The sequence below is a fragment of the Pristiophorus japonicus genome, chromosome 1 (assembly GCF_044704955.1).
Source record: "Pristiophorus japonicus isolate sPriJap1 chromosome 1, sPriJap1.hap1, whole genome shotgun sequence".
Lineage (NCBI taxonomy): Eukaryota > Metazoa > Chordata > Chondrichthyes > Pristiophoridae > Pristiophorus > Pristiophorus japonicus.
In genome coordinates this window covers 534523398-534542820 of record NC_091977.1, presented here as the reverse complement: position 1 = coordinate 534542820, position 19423 = coordinate 534523398, and the positions used below count along the sequence as shown (strand labels likewise).

At 47.3% G+C, this 19423-nt stretch overlaps 1 protein-coding gene across 1 annotated transcript in view; it reads left to right on the top strand.

Annotated features, from left to right (window-relative positions):
- The window catches only part of LOC139260808 (desmoglein-2-like), a 52086-nt gene extending 34525 nt beyond the window's left edge, over positions 1 to 17561 (top strand). Inside the window, exons 12-16 of the mRNA XM_070877036.1 lie at positions 3064 to 3288; positions 5641 to 5880; positions 10361 to 10503; positions 11781 to 12092; positions 16348 to 17561. Of these exons, the coding sequence (XP_070733137.1) occupies positions 3064 to 3288; positions 5641 to 5880; positions 10361 to 10503; positions 11781 to 12092; positions 16348 to 17460 (2033 nt within the window). The 3' untranslated portion in view covers positions 17461 to 17561. The remainder of the gene's footprint in view (positions 1 to 3063; positions 3289 to 5640; positions 5881 to 10360; positions 10504 to 11780; positions 12093 to 16347) is intronic.
- Positions 17562 to 19423: the final 1862 nt, after the last annotated feature.

Below are 19423 nucleotides of genomic sequence, written 5' to 3'. Positions count from 1 at the left end.
GCGGTCAGCGTCAACCTGATTGTCTGGCCCGATGTCAGCGTCCGCCTCCTCGTCCTCCTCTTCCTCTCTCTGGTGAGGTGGACTGTCAGGTTCATCAGGCAATTCTTGTCCCCTCCTGATAGCCAAGTAACATGGAGCACAGCACCTGCTCAGGGTGGTATTGGAGCTCGCCTCCTGAGTAGTCCAGGTATCTGAAGTGCTGCTTCAGCACATCCAGTGGTTTTCTCCACGATATTGCGAGTTGCTCTTTGGCTCTCATTGTGTCGCCTCTCGGCCTCGGTGTGGGTGTCACGCAGCGGGGTCATCAGCCAGGTGGCGAGGCCATATCCTTTGTCCCCAAGCATCCAGCCTTGTGGCTGATTGTTAAACAAGACAGATACAGTGCTCTCACGCAGGATGTGAGCATCATGGATGCTGCCCGGAAATTGAGCATTCACTGCCAGTATAATTTGCTGGTGGTTGACAGCCAGTTGGACATTCAAGGAGTAGAATCCCTTGCGGTTCCTGAAAACCTCAGCATCCTGAAAAGGTGCCCGCATCGTGATGTGAGTACAATCTATTGCTCCTTGCACCTTGGGGAAGTTTGCAATTCTGGAGAATCCTAGAGCCCTCTCACTCTGTGGCACCCTTGGTCATAGGGAAGCTGATCAAGTCCCTCCTGCGTGCGTACAGGACACAGTGACCTGTCTAATGCAGCGATGTGTGGCATGCTGAGAAAGTCCGCAAATGTCTCCAGCTGTGGCCTGAAAAGAACCCGAGGCGTAGAACGACAGTGCCGCGGTGACTTTGACCTCGACTGACAGTGCAGTACTGATGTGCTGGCAGGCTGCAGATCTGCCCTTATGAGCTGGCATACCTCAGTGATAACCTCTTTGTGGAAGCACAGTCTCCGAAGGCAGGTGGTGTCGGGCGAGTTGAGGTAAGAATGCTTCTCCTTGTACTTGCGGGGGGTGTAACGTCTGGTCCTCCTCATCTGTCTGTCACTTCGTACACTGGGCACATAATGCAGAGCAGCATTCTTTCGGCGATGTCGAGTCTGCTGCATGTATTTGGTCACCAAGAGAGGGTGAGAAAGGACAGGCCCCATTGCAGTAGCTCTCTGTTTTCCACCGATCGGTCCCAAACAAGGAATGTCCCGACGAACACACCTCTTCAATTCCAATCGGTCACAGTTTGGTCAAGATGTTTTTAGAGATGTTCACATCAACTCCAACGACCTGCAGGGTATATCCGAACTCCGCCGAGGTTAAAGCACAGCAGCCTTTTAAAGGATGCGACGTGTGATGTGGAACATGGCGTCCATAACGCTGTGATTCGTTCCGGTTAGTTCTACTTGTTGTGGTCGATTTTTTGAGCGAGCGATATTGTGGGAATATGTGTGCGAGATGGTGAAATTGACGATGGCCGATCTCCATGCCCGCTAGTTTGGATAAAAACTAGTCGCCGGGAGTTAATATTGAATCTCGGTGTTAATTCCATGCAGATATTATGGCCGTTGAATTCACGCATTCTGCTGATTCCGCCCCAAAAAAAAGGTGGGCGGGCGGTAATATTTTTTCCCGGCGTTAAGCACATGGGGAAAATAACACTCGGTGATAAGTTTCCAAAAATGGGCGATATCTGGGAGTTATACGTCATTTCAGCGGTAAAATGGCCGTTAAGTGGGCAAAAAAAGTGGAGGTTCGAACCCATAATTCCCGCTTTTTCCCCATACCCCTTGATGCCTTTTGTTTCACTATCTCAAGCAACCAGTTAACTCCGTTTTAAAAGGATTTCTAGCAGAACATAAGAAATAGGAACAGGAGTAGGCCATTTGGCCCCTCGAGCCTGCTCCGCCATTTAATGAGATTGTGGCTGATCTGATCCTGGCCTCAGCTCCACTTCCCTGCCCGCTCCCCGTAATCCACATTCCGACTGCCCCCCTCTGTGTTAGGCATTGTTTCTTTCCCAACCAATTCTTTTTGTGCTTTCCCTCTCACCAATGGTGGAAACAAACTTGCGCTATTTCCCTTTTGAGGTGTCACTTTTCAGACGGTGCTGGGCCAAAACCTGTGCTGCCTTCTCGACCTACAGTGGCACAAAGGGAAGCCCTCAACAGCTTCCTCAAGGAGGACATAGTGCCTTTCACCAAAGCGCTTCACAGCCAGTGAGGTACCTTTGAAGTGTGGTCAGTATTGTAGGAAATTATCGTTCCAGTTGGGATGAAAGGTCATCGACCCGAAATGTTGGTATTGACCCTCCTACGTCGGACAGGATAGGGTCCGGGGAGGAGCGGGGGTGGGTTAGAAATGAAAATTTGCTACACCTGGCCCCCAAGCTGCTATTTTTATGGTGGCGGGCTGTGCGGCGCTCCCACAGTGCCGCTGGGAGCCTGACTTATGTTCACTGGCTGCCGGCCGGGTGTCCCAGGGCTCGGGAAACCCGGCAGCGGACTGGAGACGGGAACAGCCGGATTCAGCGGGGAAGTGGTTTTTAGGGCTCTCCTTGTGGGCCGGGAGGGAGCAGGAGTGCTCCCCTCTCCCTCCACACCTGCCTCCACCCCCCGCAACTCCCGGACCCTCGCGCAAATCTTCTGCCGATCGCGGCCTCTCCTCGCTTCCGCGATCGTCCGCTGCCCCCCCCTTCCCCCGTAACCCGGATCCCACTCCCCCCCCCCCCCGCTTTCCCCCCCCTCCCTGTCTCCCCCTCCCCCCCGGACCCGAGCCTCTCTCTCTCCCAATTGCCAAGCTTCAACCCTCTCCCCCTACCCCCCACCTGAATCCCCTGAACCCCCCCCCCCATCGCCCGCCCCCCCACCGCCCCTCCCACTCCCCACCGCCGATTGTTGGGGTCTGTCCCCAATGGTCCCCAGCTGCGTCCTCCTGCCCCGCTACCCCCAACCCCTCTCCCTCCCCCACCCCTTCTCCACCCCTCCACCCGCCATCTCCCCCCCGCCCCCCCCCACATAACTCACGACCACTGAGTGTTTTCCAGCGTCTCCTGATTATTTTTCAATTTCACATTTCCAGCATTTTCGTTTGACGGAAAAAAATAATAATTGGGTTTTCTGTTTCTGTCTTGCAGGACCTAGTCCTAGAACAGCCACAGGCACAGTGGTCATTCAGGTAGACGATGAGAACGATAATATTCCCATCATTAAGAACCTACAGCCTTGCATGTGTGATAAAGCAAAGTCTTTGACCATTACGGCCTTCGATGCTGATTCGTATCCAAACAGCGCTCCTTATCAATTTAAACTTGATAATGAACCAGACATACAGAAGAAATGGAAGATTTTACGTAAAGATGGTAAGGACAGGTGGTGAAGTAAGGTTTAGGAGGGTGTATCTGATTTACATAGAATGTACAGCACAGACACAGGCCATTGGGCCCAACGGGTCCGTGCCGGTGTTTATGCTCCACACGAACCCCCTCCCACCCCTCTTCATCTCACCCCATCACCATATCCTTCTATTCCTTTCTCCCTCATGTGTTTATCCAGCTTCCCCTTAAATGCATCGATACTATCCACCTCAACCCCTCCCTGTGGCAGCATAATACCATAACAATTAGGAGCAGGAGTAGACCATTCAGCCCTTCGAGCCTGCTCTACCATTCAATGAGATCATGGCTGATCTTCTACCTCAACTCCACTTTCCCACCCGATCTTCATATCCCTTGATTCCCTTATATCCAAAATCTTTCAATCTCTGTCTTGAATATACTCAACAACTGAGCCTCCACAGCTGTCTGGGGCAGAGAATTCCAAAGATTCACCACCCTCTGAGTGAAGAAATTCCTCCTCATTTCAGTCCTAAATAGCCGACCCCTTATTCTGACACTGTGACCCCTGGTTCTAGACCCCCCCAGCCTGGGGAAACAACCTCCCTGCATCTACCCTGTCAATCCCTGTAGCAGCTCTAAGTAGTGATTTTTACATTCTACATAAGAACATAAGAAATAGGAGCAGGAGTTGGCCATACAGCCCCTCGAGCCTGCTCCACCATTCAATAAGATCATGGACTCAGCTCCACTTCCCTGCCCACTCCCCATAAACCCTTATTCCCTTTTCCCCTTATTCCCTTAAGATAAGGGATTCTGTATTTTCACCGTTCTTTGGGTAAAGAAGTTTCTCCTGAATTCCCCATTGGATTTATTAGTGACTATCTTATATTTATGGTTCCTAGTTTTGTACATGTGGGAACATCTTCACTCTGTCTGCTCTATCAGCATTCTTCATAATTTTAAAGACGTCTATCGGGTCACCCATCAGCGTTCTTTTTTCCAGAGACCAGAGTCCCATCCTCATAGTTACATGCTCTCAGTTCTGGTATCAAGGTAAATCTCTATTGGTCTTTCTCCAGTCCTCTATATCCTTCTCTACGTCTGTCCTATTAAAACACTTTATAAGTTTAAAAATCTCTATCAGGTCACCCTTCACTCATCTCTTTTGTTTTTTACAGTGCAACTTTAAGCAGAAGCTTTTCTTAAAATGATGGTGTTAGCCGTTCACCCATCACCCCCTGTGCTCGCCGACCTATATTGGCTCGGGCTCGGTTAGGCAACTCCTCGATTTCAAAATTCTCGTCCTCGGGTTCGAATCCCTCCATGGTCTCATCCCCTCCCTATCTCTGTAATCTCCTCCAGCCCCACAACCCCCCCCGCCCGAGATGTCTGCGCTCCTCCAATTCTGGCCCCTTGAGCATCCCCGATTATAATTGCTCCACCATTGGCGGCCGTGCCTTCAGCTGCCTGGGCCCCAAGCTCGGGAACTCCCTCCCTAAACCTCTCCGCCTCTCTCCCCTACGTTAAGACGCTCCTTAAAACCTACTTCTTTCACCAAGCTTTTGGTGGCCTGTCCTAATATCTCCTTATGTAGCTCGCTGTCAAGTTCTTTTTTTTTTAATTTCAATTAATTTTAAATATGTGAGGTTTTTAAAAAAAATGTATTGTGCTGTGTTTCGATGTTTTAGGCAGGAGGTTTTCTCATTGATAGTAAACAGAGCTCCCATTATTATCGATGAGAATATAGGTTGTATCTCGCAAGTCCGGAACACTTTTTAATCCGGAAACATCATCATCATCATCATCATAGACAGTCCCTCGAACGAGGATGACTTGCTTCCATGAGAGTTCACTGATGTTTCAATGAAGGACTCGATGTCCCAGTCCTGAACTCCAATTGAGGGGGTGGAAGATGCCTGTGCGTGGATTTTTTTAACGTGGGGTGACCGTTGCAACCAGCCACCACACGGGCTTGACAGAGCTCGGCCTTTGTCCAGTGGCAAAGGTGAACCAGGACGACTGGAGACCAGCTCTGCTGCACGGACCTAGTGCACGCACATATCGCAGTGTGGGCTGGGCCCGTGCTGACCCTGGGCCCTCGGCTCTTCTGGGCCCTGTACCCTCATTCGCCGCACCTTCACCCAAAATGTTCCAGGGTCCGACGCTCCAGCTCTATTTATAACCCCGACCTGCGGTGGTGTTCTCATACAGGTCGGGGCGGCCCACCATGTTCCAGGCCCAATATCTCCTTGTGTGGCTTGCTGTGAAGCACCACGGGACGTTTTACTACATTAAAGGCGCTACAGAAATGCAGTTTCTTGTGGTTTTCGGCGTGACTAATGCTTTTTTGCTGCCCTCCCTTTCTCTTTCCAAAAGATACCAGTATCAAGCTCCAGCCGATAAAGGACTTGTGGCCCGATACGTTTACCGTCCCGATCAAGGTTGAAGATAATCAAGGGTCCGGCAAAGTACAAAACGTGGAGGTCAAGGTGATCGAGTGCACTGGCAATGACCTGACCTGCTCTGGGGAAAAAATCCCGCTGATTGGATCGAGTAAAACTGGGCTTGGCAGCGCTGCGGGAGGACTGATGGCTCTGGGGGCTTTATTGCTGCTACGTAAGTCAAAGCGACGGCCACACAGAAACAGGCCATTGGGCCCAACAGGTCCGTGCCGGTGTTCATGCTCCACACCAGCCCCCTTCCAACCCATCACCATATCATTCCATTCCTTTCTCCCTCCTGTGCATATTTAGCCCCCCCTTTAAATACATCTCCGCTATCGACCTCAATCACTCCCTGCGGTAGCGAGTTTCACACTTTATCCGTGATGACGTCCAAAAGGCATTCGATAAGGTGCCACACAAAAGGTTACTGCAGAAGATAAAGGTACGCGGAGTCAGAGGAAATGTATTAGCATGGATAGAGAATTGGCTGGCTAACAGAAAGCAGAGAGTCGGGATAAATGGGTCCTTTTCGGGTTGGAAATCGGTGGTTAGTGGTGTGCCACAGGGATCGGTGCTGGGACCACAACTGTTTACAATATACATAGATGACCTGGAAGAGGGGACAGAGTGTAGTGTAACAAAATTTGCAGATGACACAAAGATTAGTGGGAAAGCGGGTTGTGTAGAGGACACAGAGAGGCTGCAAAGAGATTGAGATAGGTTAAGCGAATGGGCTAAGGTTTGGCAGATGGAATACAATGTCGGAAAGTGTGAGGTCATCCACCTTGGAAAAAAAAACAGTAAAAGGGAATATTATTTGAATGGGGAGAAATTACAACATGCTGCAGTGCAGAGGGACCTGGGGGTCCTTGTGCAAGAATCCCAAAAAGTTAGTTTGCAGGTGCAGCAGGTAATCAGGAAGGCGAATGGAATGTTGGCCTTCATTGCGAGAGGGATGGAGTACAAAAGCAGGGAGGTCCTGCTGCAACTGTATAGGGTATTGGTGAGGCCGCACCTGGAGTACTGCGTGCAGTTTTGGTCACCTTTCTTAAGGAAGGATATACTAGCTTTGGAGGGGGTACAGAGACGATTCACTAGGCTGATTCCGGAGATGAGGGGGTTACCTTATGATGATAGATTGAGTAGACTGGGTCTTTACTCATTGGAGTTCAGAAGGATGAGGGGTGATCTTATAGAAACATTTAAAATAATGAAAGGGATAGACAAGATAGAGGCAGAGAGGTTGTTTCCACTGATCGGGGAGATTAGAACTAGGGGGCACAGCCTCAAAATATGGGGGAGCCAATTTAAAACCGAGTTGAGAAGGAATTTCTTCTCCCAGAGGGTTGTGAATCTGTGGAATTCTCTGCCCAAGGAAGCAGTTGAGGCTAGCTCATTGAATGTATTCAAGTCACAGATAGATAGATTTTTAACCAATAAGGGAATTAAGGGTTACGGGGAGCGGGCGGGTAAGTGGAGCTGAGTCCACGGCCAGATCAGCCATGATCTTGTTGAATGGCGGAGCAGGCTCGAGGGGCTAGATGGCCTACTCCTGTTCCTAATTTTTATGTTCTTATGTTCTTATGATGTTGTTAGAGTTGACAAGGGCATTAGAACATAATAACATAAGAAATAGGAGCAGGAGTAGAGCCTGTTCCACCATTTAATACGATCATGGCTGATCCGATCATGGACTCAACTCCACTTCCCTGCCCGCTCCCCATAACCCCTTATCCCCCTATCGGTCTTAAATTTATTTAATGACCCAGCCTCCACAGCTCTCTGAGGCAGAGAATTCCACAGATCCACAACCCTCTGAGAGAAGAAATTTCTCCTCATCTCAGTTTTAAACATAAGACAGTCACTAATAAATCCAATAGGAAATTCAGGAGAAACCTCTTTACCCAGAGAGCAGTGAGAATGTGGAACTCGCTGCCACAGGGAGTGGTTGAGGCGAATAGTATTGATGCATTTAAGGGGAGGCTGGATAAACACATGAGGGAGAAGGGAATAGAAGGATATGGTGATGGGGTGAGATGGAGAGGGATGGGAGGGGGCTGGTGTGGAACATAAACACCGGCATGGAGCAGTTGGGCCCAATGGCCTGTTTCTGTGGTGTAAATATATTCCTGTACTTTGTAATACTTTACATCAGATATACAGCACAGTAACAGACCATTCGGCCCAACCAGTCCATGCCGGCGTTTATGCTCCACTCGAGCCTCCTCTCGTCTTTCCTCATCTAAATCTATCAGTATAACCCTCTATTCCCTTCTCCCCCATGTGCTTGTCTAGCCTCCCCTTAAATGCATCGATACTATTCGCCTCAACCCCTCCCTGTGGCAGCGAGTTCCACATTCTCACCGCTCTCTGGGTAAAGAGGTTTCTCCTGAATTCCCCATTGGATTTCTGGATGACTATCTTATATTGATGGCCTCTAGTTATGCTCTTCCCCACAAGTGGAAACATTCTCTCTGTATCCACTCTATCAAAATCTTTCATCATTTTAAAGACCTCTTATAAATGGAATTTCGACACCTTAGTTTTTTTTTTAAATGTATTTTCCGTGTCAGACCGGTGGACAACACAGTTCACCACATGGGCCCCAGACACTGAACATCATTATTCTCTCGAAATGAGAGCTTCACAACCCTCCGAGATCTCTGCGCTCCTCCATCCTTGATTTCCATCGCTTCACCATCGTGCCTTCAGCTGTCTGGGCCCTGAGCTGTGGAATTCCCTCCCTAAACCTCTCCGCCTCTCTCTCCTCCTTTAAGACGCGTCAATATACCTGCCTCTTTGACCAAGCTTTTGGTCATGCCTGTCCTAGTATCTCCTTATGTGGCTCGTGTCAAATTTTGTTTGACAATCGCTCCTTCGAGGCGCCCTGGGATGTTTTTACTACAGTAAAGACGCTATATAAATGCAGGTTGTTGATGTTCGCTGAGTGTGCCTTCTTAGGAAGTGCATCCGGGAGGGCGCTGAGCACCTCAAGTCTCGTCGCCGAGAGCATGCACAAAGCAAGCACAGGCAGCGGAAGGAGCGTGCGGCAAACCAGACTCCCCACCCTCCCTTTCCTTCAACCACTGTCTGTCCCACCTGTGACAGAGACGGTAATTCCCGTATTGGACTGTTCAGTCACCTGAGAACTCACTTTTCGAGTGGAAACAAGTCTTCCTCAATTCCGAGGGACTGCCTATGATGATATATTGAAGAGTATTTTAATTTATTTAACTTACTTTCACATCAGTTGTTATCCACCATTTTCCTGACTCTTTATAAGCAACACAGTGGATGATGCACTGATATACATAGAATCATCGACTCAGACAACACAGGAGGCCGCCATTCGGCCCATCATTCCTGTGCCGGCTCTTTGAAAGAGCGATCCGATTAGTCCCACTCCCCCCTGCTCTTTCCTCACAGCCTTACATTATTTTTTTCAGCTTCCGAGTATTTATCCAATTCCCCGTTTGAAAGTTACTATTGAATCTGCTTCCACCGCCCGTTCAGGCAGCGCGTTGCAGATCGTGGCAAATCACTACGCAAAATAAATTCTCCTCATCTTCCCTCTGGTTCTTTTGCGAATGTTCACCGCTTCTGTCACGGCGACCGGAATTATTTGCCTCCATTTGGGACCACTTCGCTTTAAATTCACCCATCATCCTTTGCACGCGATTGACGAATCACCTTCTCGACTGAACTCCCACCAAAGCCAATCAGAGCCAAGATCTCACCCGCATCCTGTAAAAATTAGAAACGTCACGATCAATACTTGGAAGGAGGAAAAATGTGTAGGCCTGTGGGCAAAGAGCAGGGGGAGAGTGGGACCGAATTATCTCCTTCTGTTCTGTGCTGTAGAACTAGGGGGGGGTCACAGTCTCAGGATAAGAGGTCGGCCATTTAGGACAGAGATGAGGAGGAATTTCCTCACTCAGAGTCTTTGGAATTCTCTACCCCAGAGGTCTGTGAATATTGAATTGTTCAAGGCTGAGATCGATAGGTTTTTGGACTCTAGGGGTATCAAGGGATATGGGGATCGGGTGTGAAAGTGGAATTAAGGTCGAAGATCAGTTGTGATCGCATTGAATTATGGAGCAGGCTCGAGGGGATACATGGCCATCTCCTGCTCCTAATTCTTATGTTCCTATGTATTATTCCATGTATCATACACAGTCCCTCAAAATGAGGATGACTTGCTTCCACGCCAAAAAAGGAATGAGTTTACAGGTATTTCAATGAAGCACCTGATATTCCGGATCCCGAACTACATGTTGAAGGGTGGGAGGAGCCTGTGCGTGGACTCCAGCCACCACACGGGCTTGACAGAGCCAGGTCTTGGTCCAGTGGCAAGGGTTAACCAGGACGACTGGAGACCTGGTCTGCTGCACGGACCTAGTGCACACACATATCTCAGTGTGGGCTGACCGCGTACATTGTGGGTTGAGAGCCAGCATTACTCATTCTCTCCGCATTCTTCCACTCTCGGCGTGCAATTATGTCGATGTTACAGCAACCAAAATTGGGCCATGTTTTATACCCGCACCCCTGGCCCCCCCCCCAATCCCCACCACGGCCGCCCCAAGGAACAATTGTTTTATGGTAGCTTTAAGGAATTGCATTTTTAACCGTGTCAAATGGTTTGTCCACAGTTGTTCCTCTCCTGTTACTGTTCTGCAAGTTTGGTGGTGCCGGAGCTGGTATTGGAGACAAGGGCCGTTTTCAAGAAATACCCAATCAACCGCTCGGACACTTGGAAACGAACAACATTGAAGGCGGCGGAGAGACAGATACGGTTCGTGTTCAGAAACTATGTTTTCTATTTACGTCAAGCAATCAGTACATTAGGCTTGTTGCTTGTCCAACGAATTCTTTTTTCAGAAAACTTTGCTACATTTTTCAGAAAACTTTGCTACATTGACGGGATTGGACAGGTTAGATGCAGGAAGAATGTTCCCGATGTTGGGGAAGTCCAGAACCAGGGGGTCACACAGTCTAAGGATAAGGGGTAAACCATTTAGGACTGAGATGAGGAGAAACTTCTTCACTCAGAATTGTGAACCTGTGGAATTCCCTACTGCAGAGAGTTGTTGATGCCAGTTCGTTTGATATATTCAAGAGGGAGGTAGATATGGCCCTTGCGGCTAAAGGGATCAAGGGGTATGGAGAGAAAGCAGAAAAGGGGTACTGAGGTGAATGACCAGCCATGATCTTATTGAATGGTGGTGCAGGCTCGAAGGGCCGAATGGCCTACTCCTGCACCTATTTTCTATGTTTCTAAGGTCTGTGTGTCAAACTCTCATCTTTATACCAAAAAAGCCTTTGAACTCTTGTTTCCTTCCAGAGTACATGCAGACAATTAACATGCAGACGAGGTAGACTCAAATGACATTGTCCTGAAATCACGGCTAATTGCTTTCTGAAGTACGATACACAAACCAGATCGTTTAACATACAGACGATGTCATCAGATTATTATTCGCATAGTAACAGGTTACACTCAAATACTCAACATACTGATAAATGACCAGTTACTCATTTCAATGGCTAAATGGCACCATATCGTCTAGCGGCCTGTTTTAATCCAATCTTCAATATTCCATCTTTTAACCCTTTCGCTTTCTCCAGACCGCGGCCAAAGCAAAGCAATGATGACTGCACTAAACACTGTGCCCTGGGTATGCAGCCCAGTGTGACTGTACATGAAACACCTGTGTTTAACTCTGGTGGAAATGGTACAAAATCTATCCATTTCTATCAGTTCATTGGATATATTCAAGAGGGAGTTAGATATGGCCCTTACGGCTAAAGGGATCAAAGGATATGGAGAGAAAGCAGGAAAGGGGTACTGAGGTGAATGATCAGCCATGATCATATTGAATGGTGGTGCAGGCTCGAAGGGCCGAATGGCCGACTCCTGCACCTATTTTCGATGTTTCTATGTTACAGAAATGCAGGCCTGCGCTCCCACAGCCTGCTATATAAAACTTCAGCAGCCCCTTGTGGTAAAGAAATTAACGTATTTGCTTTACAATTATTAATTATTGAGGAATGCTGTTTTTTCTCATGTAGAACATTCCTTTGCTCCCAGTTAATTCAACTGGTGGTGTCAGAGGCAGTCAACTGATAACCAGTGACGTTGATGGTTCGGCTGGAGGATTTATAAGCATAGCAAACAATGCAGCAGGTTCCAAAGTCAACCATGGGACAATAAGCAAAGGGACCGGCCACAGAGGTTATATGATCGAAACCATGGATCACGTTACCAACATCAACACTATGCCTGTGAATCACACTGCGCCAAAATATATTTATGGAGCAGCCACTACAGGTTCAATGGCAAGGAGCAGTCTCAGAGGTTACATGGGATCGTACATTGATGAGGTATTTTTGATCTTACAGTGTGTCACTGATATCCATTTAATACAGTGAGTTGTATATTCCATTATGTAGCAATATATCACTTTTTTAAAACATGTTCCTTTGAACATTTAAGGTTGAACAGAATTATTAATATTGCCGTGTGAATAATTTGGAAAAAAGCATTCAGTGATCCGGGATAGAACTAATTTAAATTATTCGCAAAACTTGTTTGGTCTTCCAAGTGCCGTCCTAATCTAAATTATATAAGAACATAAGAAATAGGAGCAGGAGTCGACCATACGGCCCCTCGAGCCTACTCCGCCATTTAATACGATCATAGCTGAGCTGATCATGGACTCAGCTCCACTTCCCCGTCCGCTCCCCATAACCCCTTAATCCCTTATCAGTTAAGAAACTGTCTATCTCTGTCTTAAATTTATTCAATGACCCAACTTCCAAGCTCTCTGAGGCAGCGAAATCCACAGATTTACAACCCTCTGAGAGAAGAAATTTCTCCTCATCTCTGTTTTAAATGGGCGGCCCCTTATTCTAAGATTATGCCCTCTAGTTCTAGTCTCCCTCATCAGTGGAAACATCCTCTCTGCATCCACCTTGTCAAGCCCCCTCATAATCTTATACGTTTCGATAAAATCGCCTCTCATTCTTCTGAATTCCAATGAGTAGATTGAATGACTTCATCGAAAGGATGTGAAGGCCTTAGAAGGGGGCAGAAAATATTTAGAGGAATGGTTCCCGGGATGAGGGACTTCGGTTACGTGGATAGACTGGAGAAGCTGGGGTTGTTCTCCTTGGAGCAGAGAAGGTTGAGAGGAGATTTGATCGAGGTGTTCAAAATCACGACGGGTCTGGACAGAGTAGAGAGAGAGAAACTGTTCCCATTGGTGGAAGGGTAGAGAACCAGAGGACACAGATTTAAGGTGATTGGCAGATGAACCAGAGGCGACATGAGGGAATACTTTTTTACGCAGCGAGTGGTTAGGATCTGGAATGCGCTGCCTGAGAGGGTGGTGGAGACAGACTCAATTGTGGCTTTCAAAAGGGAGTTGGATAAGTACCTGAAGGAAAAATATGTGCAGGGCTAAGGGTAAAGGGAGGGGGAGTGTGACTTGCAGAGAGCCGGCACGGGCTTGACGGGCCAAATGGCCTCCTTCTGTGCTGTAACCATGCTATGATTCTACAGGAATGACTATTGCTTTTAGATATACATGTCATACAACTGGGTGGTTCTCCATTAAACTTGTAGTAGCCCTCTTGCCTCTGAGTCAAAAGATCATGGGTTCAAGTCCCACTCTAGAGACTTGAGCACAAAATCTAGGCTGACACTCTCAGTGCAGTGCTGAGAGAGTGCTGCACTGTCAGAGATGACATCTTTTTGGATGAGACGTTAAACCGAGGCCCCATCTCACCTCTCAGTTGGACGTAAAAGATCCCACGGCACTATATCGAAGAAGAGCAGGGGAGTTATCCCCGATGTCCAGGCCAATATTTAGCCCTCAATCAACATCAATAAAATAGATGATCTGCTTCTGTACCTCAAAGCACTTTACAGCCAATGAAGTACTTTTTGAAGTGTAGTCACTGTTGTAATGTGAAAAACGCGGCAGCCAATTTGCGCACAGCAAGCTCCCACAAACAGCAACGTGATAATGACCAGATAATTTGATTGAGGGATAAATATCCCAGGACAAGGGCTCCAGGACGAGGGGCCGTATGGCCTACTCCTGTTCCTTGTTCTTATGTTCTTATGACACCCGGGATAACTCCCCTTCGAAATAGTGGCCATAGGATCTTTTACGCCTATCTGAGAGAAGGCAGGGCCTCGGTTTAACATCTCATCTGAAAGACGGCCCCTCTGACAGTGCAGCACTCCCTCAGTACTACACTGGGAGTGTCAACCTGAATTTTTGTGCTCAAGACTCTGGAGTGGGACTTGAACCCACAACCTTCTGACTCAGAAAGCCACGGTTTGACCCTCATTCGATTGTTAGCTATCCAGAGAAAAATTGTAAAAGCATTTTTTGGGTTTGCATTTATGATCTGGCCAGCAGACATCTCATAGTAATTATAATGATCCAGATACCCGAGTTCAAATCCCACCACGGCAGCTGGGGAATTTAAATTCCGTTAATTAAATAAACCTGGAATAAAAAGCTAGTGTCAGTACTGGTGACCATGAAACTATCGGGTTGTCATAAATCAATTAAGTTGGTGGTTAAATGGGAGCTGAAGGATGATAGTAGCAATGATATCTGCTGGGTGATCCCTGTTGAGATTTCTGGCTAAATCTGATCACTGATTGCGATCTCCATTGATTATGGTTATGGGGAAATTAAGCCAAACTTTGTTTAAGTGGAGAATATTTTTACAAAATCTTGCACTCATTTGTAACTTTAGTACACGTTTTCTGGAATCTCATTGTGAACTGTCCTTGGCCTTAATACTAGGATTGGTTTTGTAAACTAACCTGAGTGGGTCAATAAAGAGATTAACGACAACAAAAAAAAGCCCCAACTGGTTCACTAATGTCCTTTAGGGAAGGAAATCTGCTGTCCTTGTGGAATTCTCTACCGCAAAGAGTTGTTGATGCCAGTTCATTGGATATATTCAAGAGGGAGGTAGATACGGCCCTTACGGCTAAAGGGATCAAGGGGTATGGAGCGAAAACAGGAAAGGGGTTCTGAGGGAATGATCAGCCATGATCTTATTGAATGGTGGTGCAGGCTCGAAGAGCCGAATGGCCTACTCCTGCACCTATTTTCTATGTTTCTATGTTTCTTACCCGGTCTGGGCCTATATGTGACTCCAGACACAGCAATGTGGTTGACTCTTAACTGACCCTCTGAAATGACCCAGCGAGACACTCAGTTATATTCAAGAATGCGGCTCACCACCACCTTCTCGAGGGCAATTAGGGATGGGCCAGCGACACCCACATCCCGTGAATGAATTTTTTTTTAAAGACCCAGTCAGTCAGTCTCTCTTTCTTCCTTACTAGACAGGAATAACTGGGTAGAACAGCAGTCAATTAACGCCTTCACATGCACTAGTTTTGCACTCTACTGAGAATCAGAAACAAATGGGGCGTTTTATCCGTTGACGGGATGTGGGCGTCACTGGCAAGGCCGGCATTTATTGCCCCTCCCTAATTGCCCCTTGAGAAGGTGGTGGTGAGCCGCCTTCTTGAGCCGCTGCAGTCCGTGTGGTGAAGGTGCTCCCACAGTGCTGTTAGGGAGGGAGTTCCAAGATTTTGTCCCAATGACGATGAAGGAGCGGCCGATATATTTCCAAGTCAGGATGGTGTGTGACTTGGAGGCAAAAATTTGGCAGATGGAGTATAATGTTGGAAAGTGTGAGGTTATGCACGCTGGCAGAAAAAAAATCAAGGAGCTAGTTATTATTTAAATGGAGAAAAATTGCAAAGTGCCGCAGTACAGCAGGACCTGGGGGTCCTGGTACATGATACACAAAAGGTTAGTATGCAGGTACAGCAAGTGATCAGGAAGGCCATAGGAATCTTGGCTTTTATTGCAAAGGGGATGGAGTATAAAAGCAGGGAAGTCTTGCTACAGTTATACAGGGTATTGGTGAGGCCACACCTGGAATACTGCAAGCAGTTTTGGTTTCCATATTTACGAAAGGATATACTTGCTTTGGAGGCAGTTCAGAGAAGGTTCACTAGATTGATTCCGGAGATGAGGGTTTTTTTTATGAGGAAAGGTTGAGTAGGTTGGGCCTCTACTCATTGGAATTCAGAAGAATAAGAGGTGATCTTATCGAAACGTATAAGATTATGAGGCGGCTTGACAAGGTGGATGCAGAGAGGATGTTTCCACTGATGGGGGAGACTAGAACTAGGGGGCATGATCTTAGAATAAGGGTCCGCCCCATTTAAAACTGAGATGAGGAGAAATTTCTTCTCTCAGAGGGTTGTAAATCTGTGGAATTCGCTGCCTCAGAGAGCTGTGGAGGCTGGGTCATTGAATAAATTTAAGACAGAGATAATCAGTTTCTTAACCGATAAGTGAATAAGGGGTTATGGGGAGCGGGCAGGGAAGTGGACCTGAGTCCATGATCGGATCAGCCATGATCGGATTAAATGGCGGAGCAGGCTCGAGGGGCTGTGTGGCCTATTCCTGCTCCTATTTCTTATGTTCTTATGAAGGGGAAATGTGGAAGTGGTGGTGATTAACCAGGAAGAGCTTTTCTTGCTGTAGTATGTTGCAATTGGTCATTGTATTCTGCGTTTTCCTTTTAGAAATTGAATCTCTGCTCCACAGAAGATCAGACCCGCTCTGCCCATGACTGCTTGCTGGTCTATAACCACGAGGGGGAAGGTTCACCTGTTGGTTCCCTTGGCAGTTGCAGCTTTATCGAGGAAGAGCAACTTAAAGATTCCGACCTGGACGATTTGGGATCAAAATTCAAGACTTTGGCCGACATCTGTGTCAATAAATCCGAGAGCGAAGCCACGACAATAATTGCCACTTGTCCACCAGTCCAGCTAAACGCTGTGACGAAAGAAATGTCTGTGTCCTCCACTTCAGGGACACTGCAGAACATGAGTGTAATGGCTGATCCGGCGCTAATGCAGAAGAATTATGTTGTGACCACGACGATAAATCCTGTGGTAGAGGTGTTGCCAGGCATCGCGGATACGTCGTTCAACCACCAGAATGTCGTCATGTCCCAACAAGTTCATACTTTGCCAAGAGGGATAAACGTGGTCCCAGATCCATCATTCGCCCACCAGAATGTCGTCACGTCCCAACAAGTTCATACTTTGCCAAGAGGGATAAATGTGGTCCCAGATCCATCATTCGCCCACCAGAATGTCGTCACGTCCCAACACGTTCATACTTTGCCAAGGGGGATACAAGGAATGGCCATTGACCCATCATTCGCCCACTACAATGCTGTCATGACCCAACAAGCTCATTCTGGCTCAAGAGGGATGCAAGGCATAAACATGGTGGTGGATCCGTCGGTCGGCCACCAGAATGTCGTCATGACCAAGTCGGTAAATGTCAGCTCCGGAGGGGTGCAAGGAATGATTATCGATCCAGCATTTGGCCAACTGCCAGCTGTCCACAAGAACGTTACACTAACCAAGTCGATTCACCCTGGCGCCGGAGAGACACAGATCATGACTGCTGATCCATCATTTGACCAGATACCGGTCATCCACAAAAATGTCACACTAACCAGGTCAGCTCACTCTGGCGGAGGAGTGGTGCAGCTCGGCAGCGGTTCTGCCGGTGAAGCCCTGGCCCAGAAAAACACGGCCACTCGCAAATCTGTCACATCCTCCGACGAGGTGCATAGATCCGTAACAAAAGTAACTAAAATTGCGCAGGTCATGCAGGAATAGGCAACTCCCCACATATCTGTGCCATGTGATAGGATTCAAGTATAAAGAAACATCAAGGTTTGAAAATAAGTACATTGTCATCAAGATGTGGAAATTCTGAAGTGGCATTTTGGGGAGTGGGGGGGGGGGGGGGGAACGACCAAAAGTGCTTCCTTGAGTTGCATATACAGAATTTCTCCACAAAGTCGGCTCACTTGCTGTGTGGGTTCCCAAGAGCTCAGCAAGGGTTAAAGGGGACATCGGTTTTAACACACAATCACCATTTTCAAGTTAAGTTTAATGTTTGACGTGGGACCGTTCAACAGAACTTGAAATTCACCTGAAACGTAAAAATATTCGGCCCCTCGATCTGATTCACATGCTGTGCACTTTCAGCATTTTCAGTCTGCGTTTCAAGGTGCGTCGATGGTGCTTTTTGGATCGCCATTCACAAAGAGGATTTTTAGCTTCTTTGTTCTTCCCACATCGACTAGCCACAAAGCAAGAAATACAATAGACTTTGTGGCTCCAAATAGACTCCAAATTACAAAGAGTGTCTCCGTTCACACCATAGCTTTATTTTTGCAGACCTCGACATTCTGCACAGTGCTTTGGGAACTAATGGCCCAGACATCCCTGTTTCTTCCTCCTGCGGGCGTTCGACTAACGATAGGAGAAAAGATGCTCACTGATCTTTTGGTCAAACGCTCGCCCGAGATCCCGGACTCGAGAGCTTCTTCTTGCGCAACGGAGCGCGTTCACATCGGGACATCCGTGGGAGTCAGGTGGGCTCGACACCCATTCACGGTAAAGTATTTTCTCATTCATAGTAATAGGAGCTTCATAAATCCAAAACTCCTGTTACCATGAATGACAAACACCCCCAAACACTACATAAAACATTTAAAAAAACACCTCGCATAAATACACTATAGAAATTAAAGTTGTTAGAAATGTTTTTTAAAGAAAAAAACTTTGCCAATTTAAAAAAAAAAAGTTTTAATTATAGTTAAAAATTAATGTAACGTAGTGGGCAGGGTTTTTTTCTAAATAATGTGTTTTTTATATTAAATGTAATTATATTTTTGTATGTTTTTATCAGGCGCAAGAGTTTTGAGGACATTTTCTGGGCAAGATATGGTACATCCCGCAATCTTGCCCTCGTGAATGTCCTCGCTCGCGAGGTATGGAGGATCTGAAGTGCCAGAAACTTAACAGATCGGAAAAGCCGTTTTTTGCCGCATGCGCATTGCGCGCTGAAAACCGACTTTTCCGATGCCTTCCCGGGTCCGTAGAAACTTCGTACGGACGCAGGAAGGCCGGGATTTCAGGGCCATTGAAATTAAGAGGAACAATTGCCTTCAATGTATTTTAAAACTATTTACCAAGTAGCTACAGTATACGGGAACGGTATGTTACTGGACTCGTAATCCAAAGGCTTGTACAAACGATCCAGAGACGTGAATTCAAATCCTGGGGGATTTAAAATAAATAAACCTGCAATAAAAAGCTAGCGTCAGTAATGGTGACCATTTAGGGAAGGAAATCTGCTGCCCTGACCTATATATGTGACTCCAGACCCACAGCAATGTGGTTGACCCTTAACTGCCCTCTGAAATGTCCCAGCGAGCCACACAGTTGTGTCGGAAGAGAAACATAGAAACATAGAAAATAGGTGCAGGAGTAGGCCATTCGGCCCTTCGAGCCTGCACCGCCATTCGATGAGTTCATGGCTGAACATGCAACTTCAGTACCCCCTTCCTGCTTTCTCGCCATACCCCTTGATCCCCCTAGTAGTAAGGACCATATCTAACTCCTTTTTGAATATATTTAGTGAATTGGCCTCAACAACTTTCTGTGGTAGAGAATTCCACAGGTTCACCACTCTCTGGGTGAAGAAGTTTCTCCTCATCTCGGTCCTAAATGGCTTACCCCTTATCCTTAGACTGTGACCTCTGGTTCTGGACTTCCCCCAACATCGGGA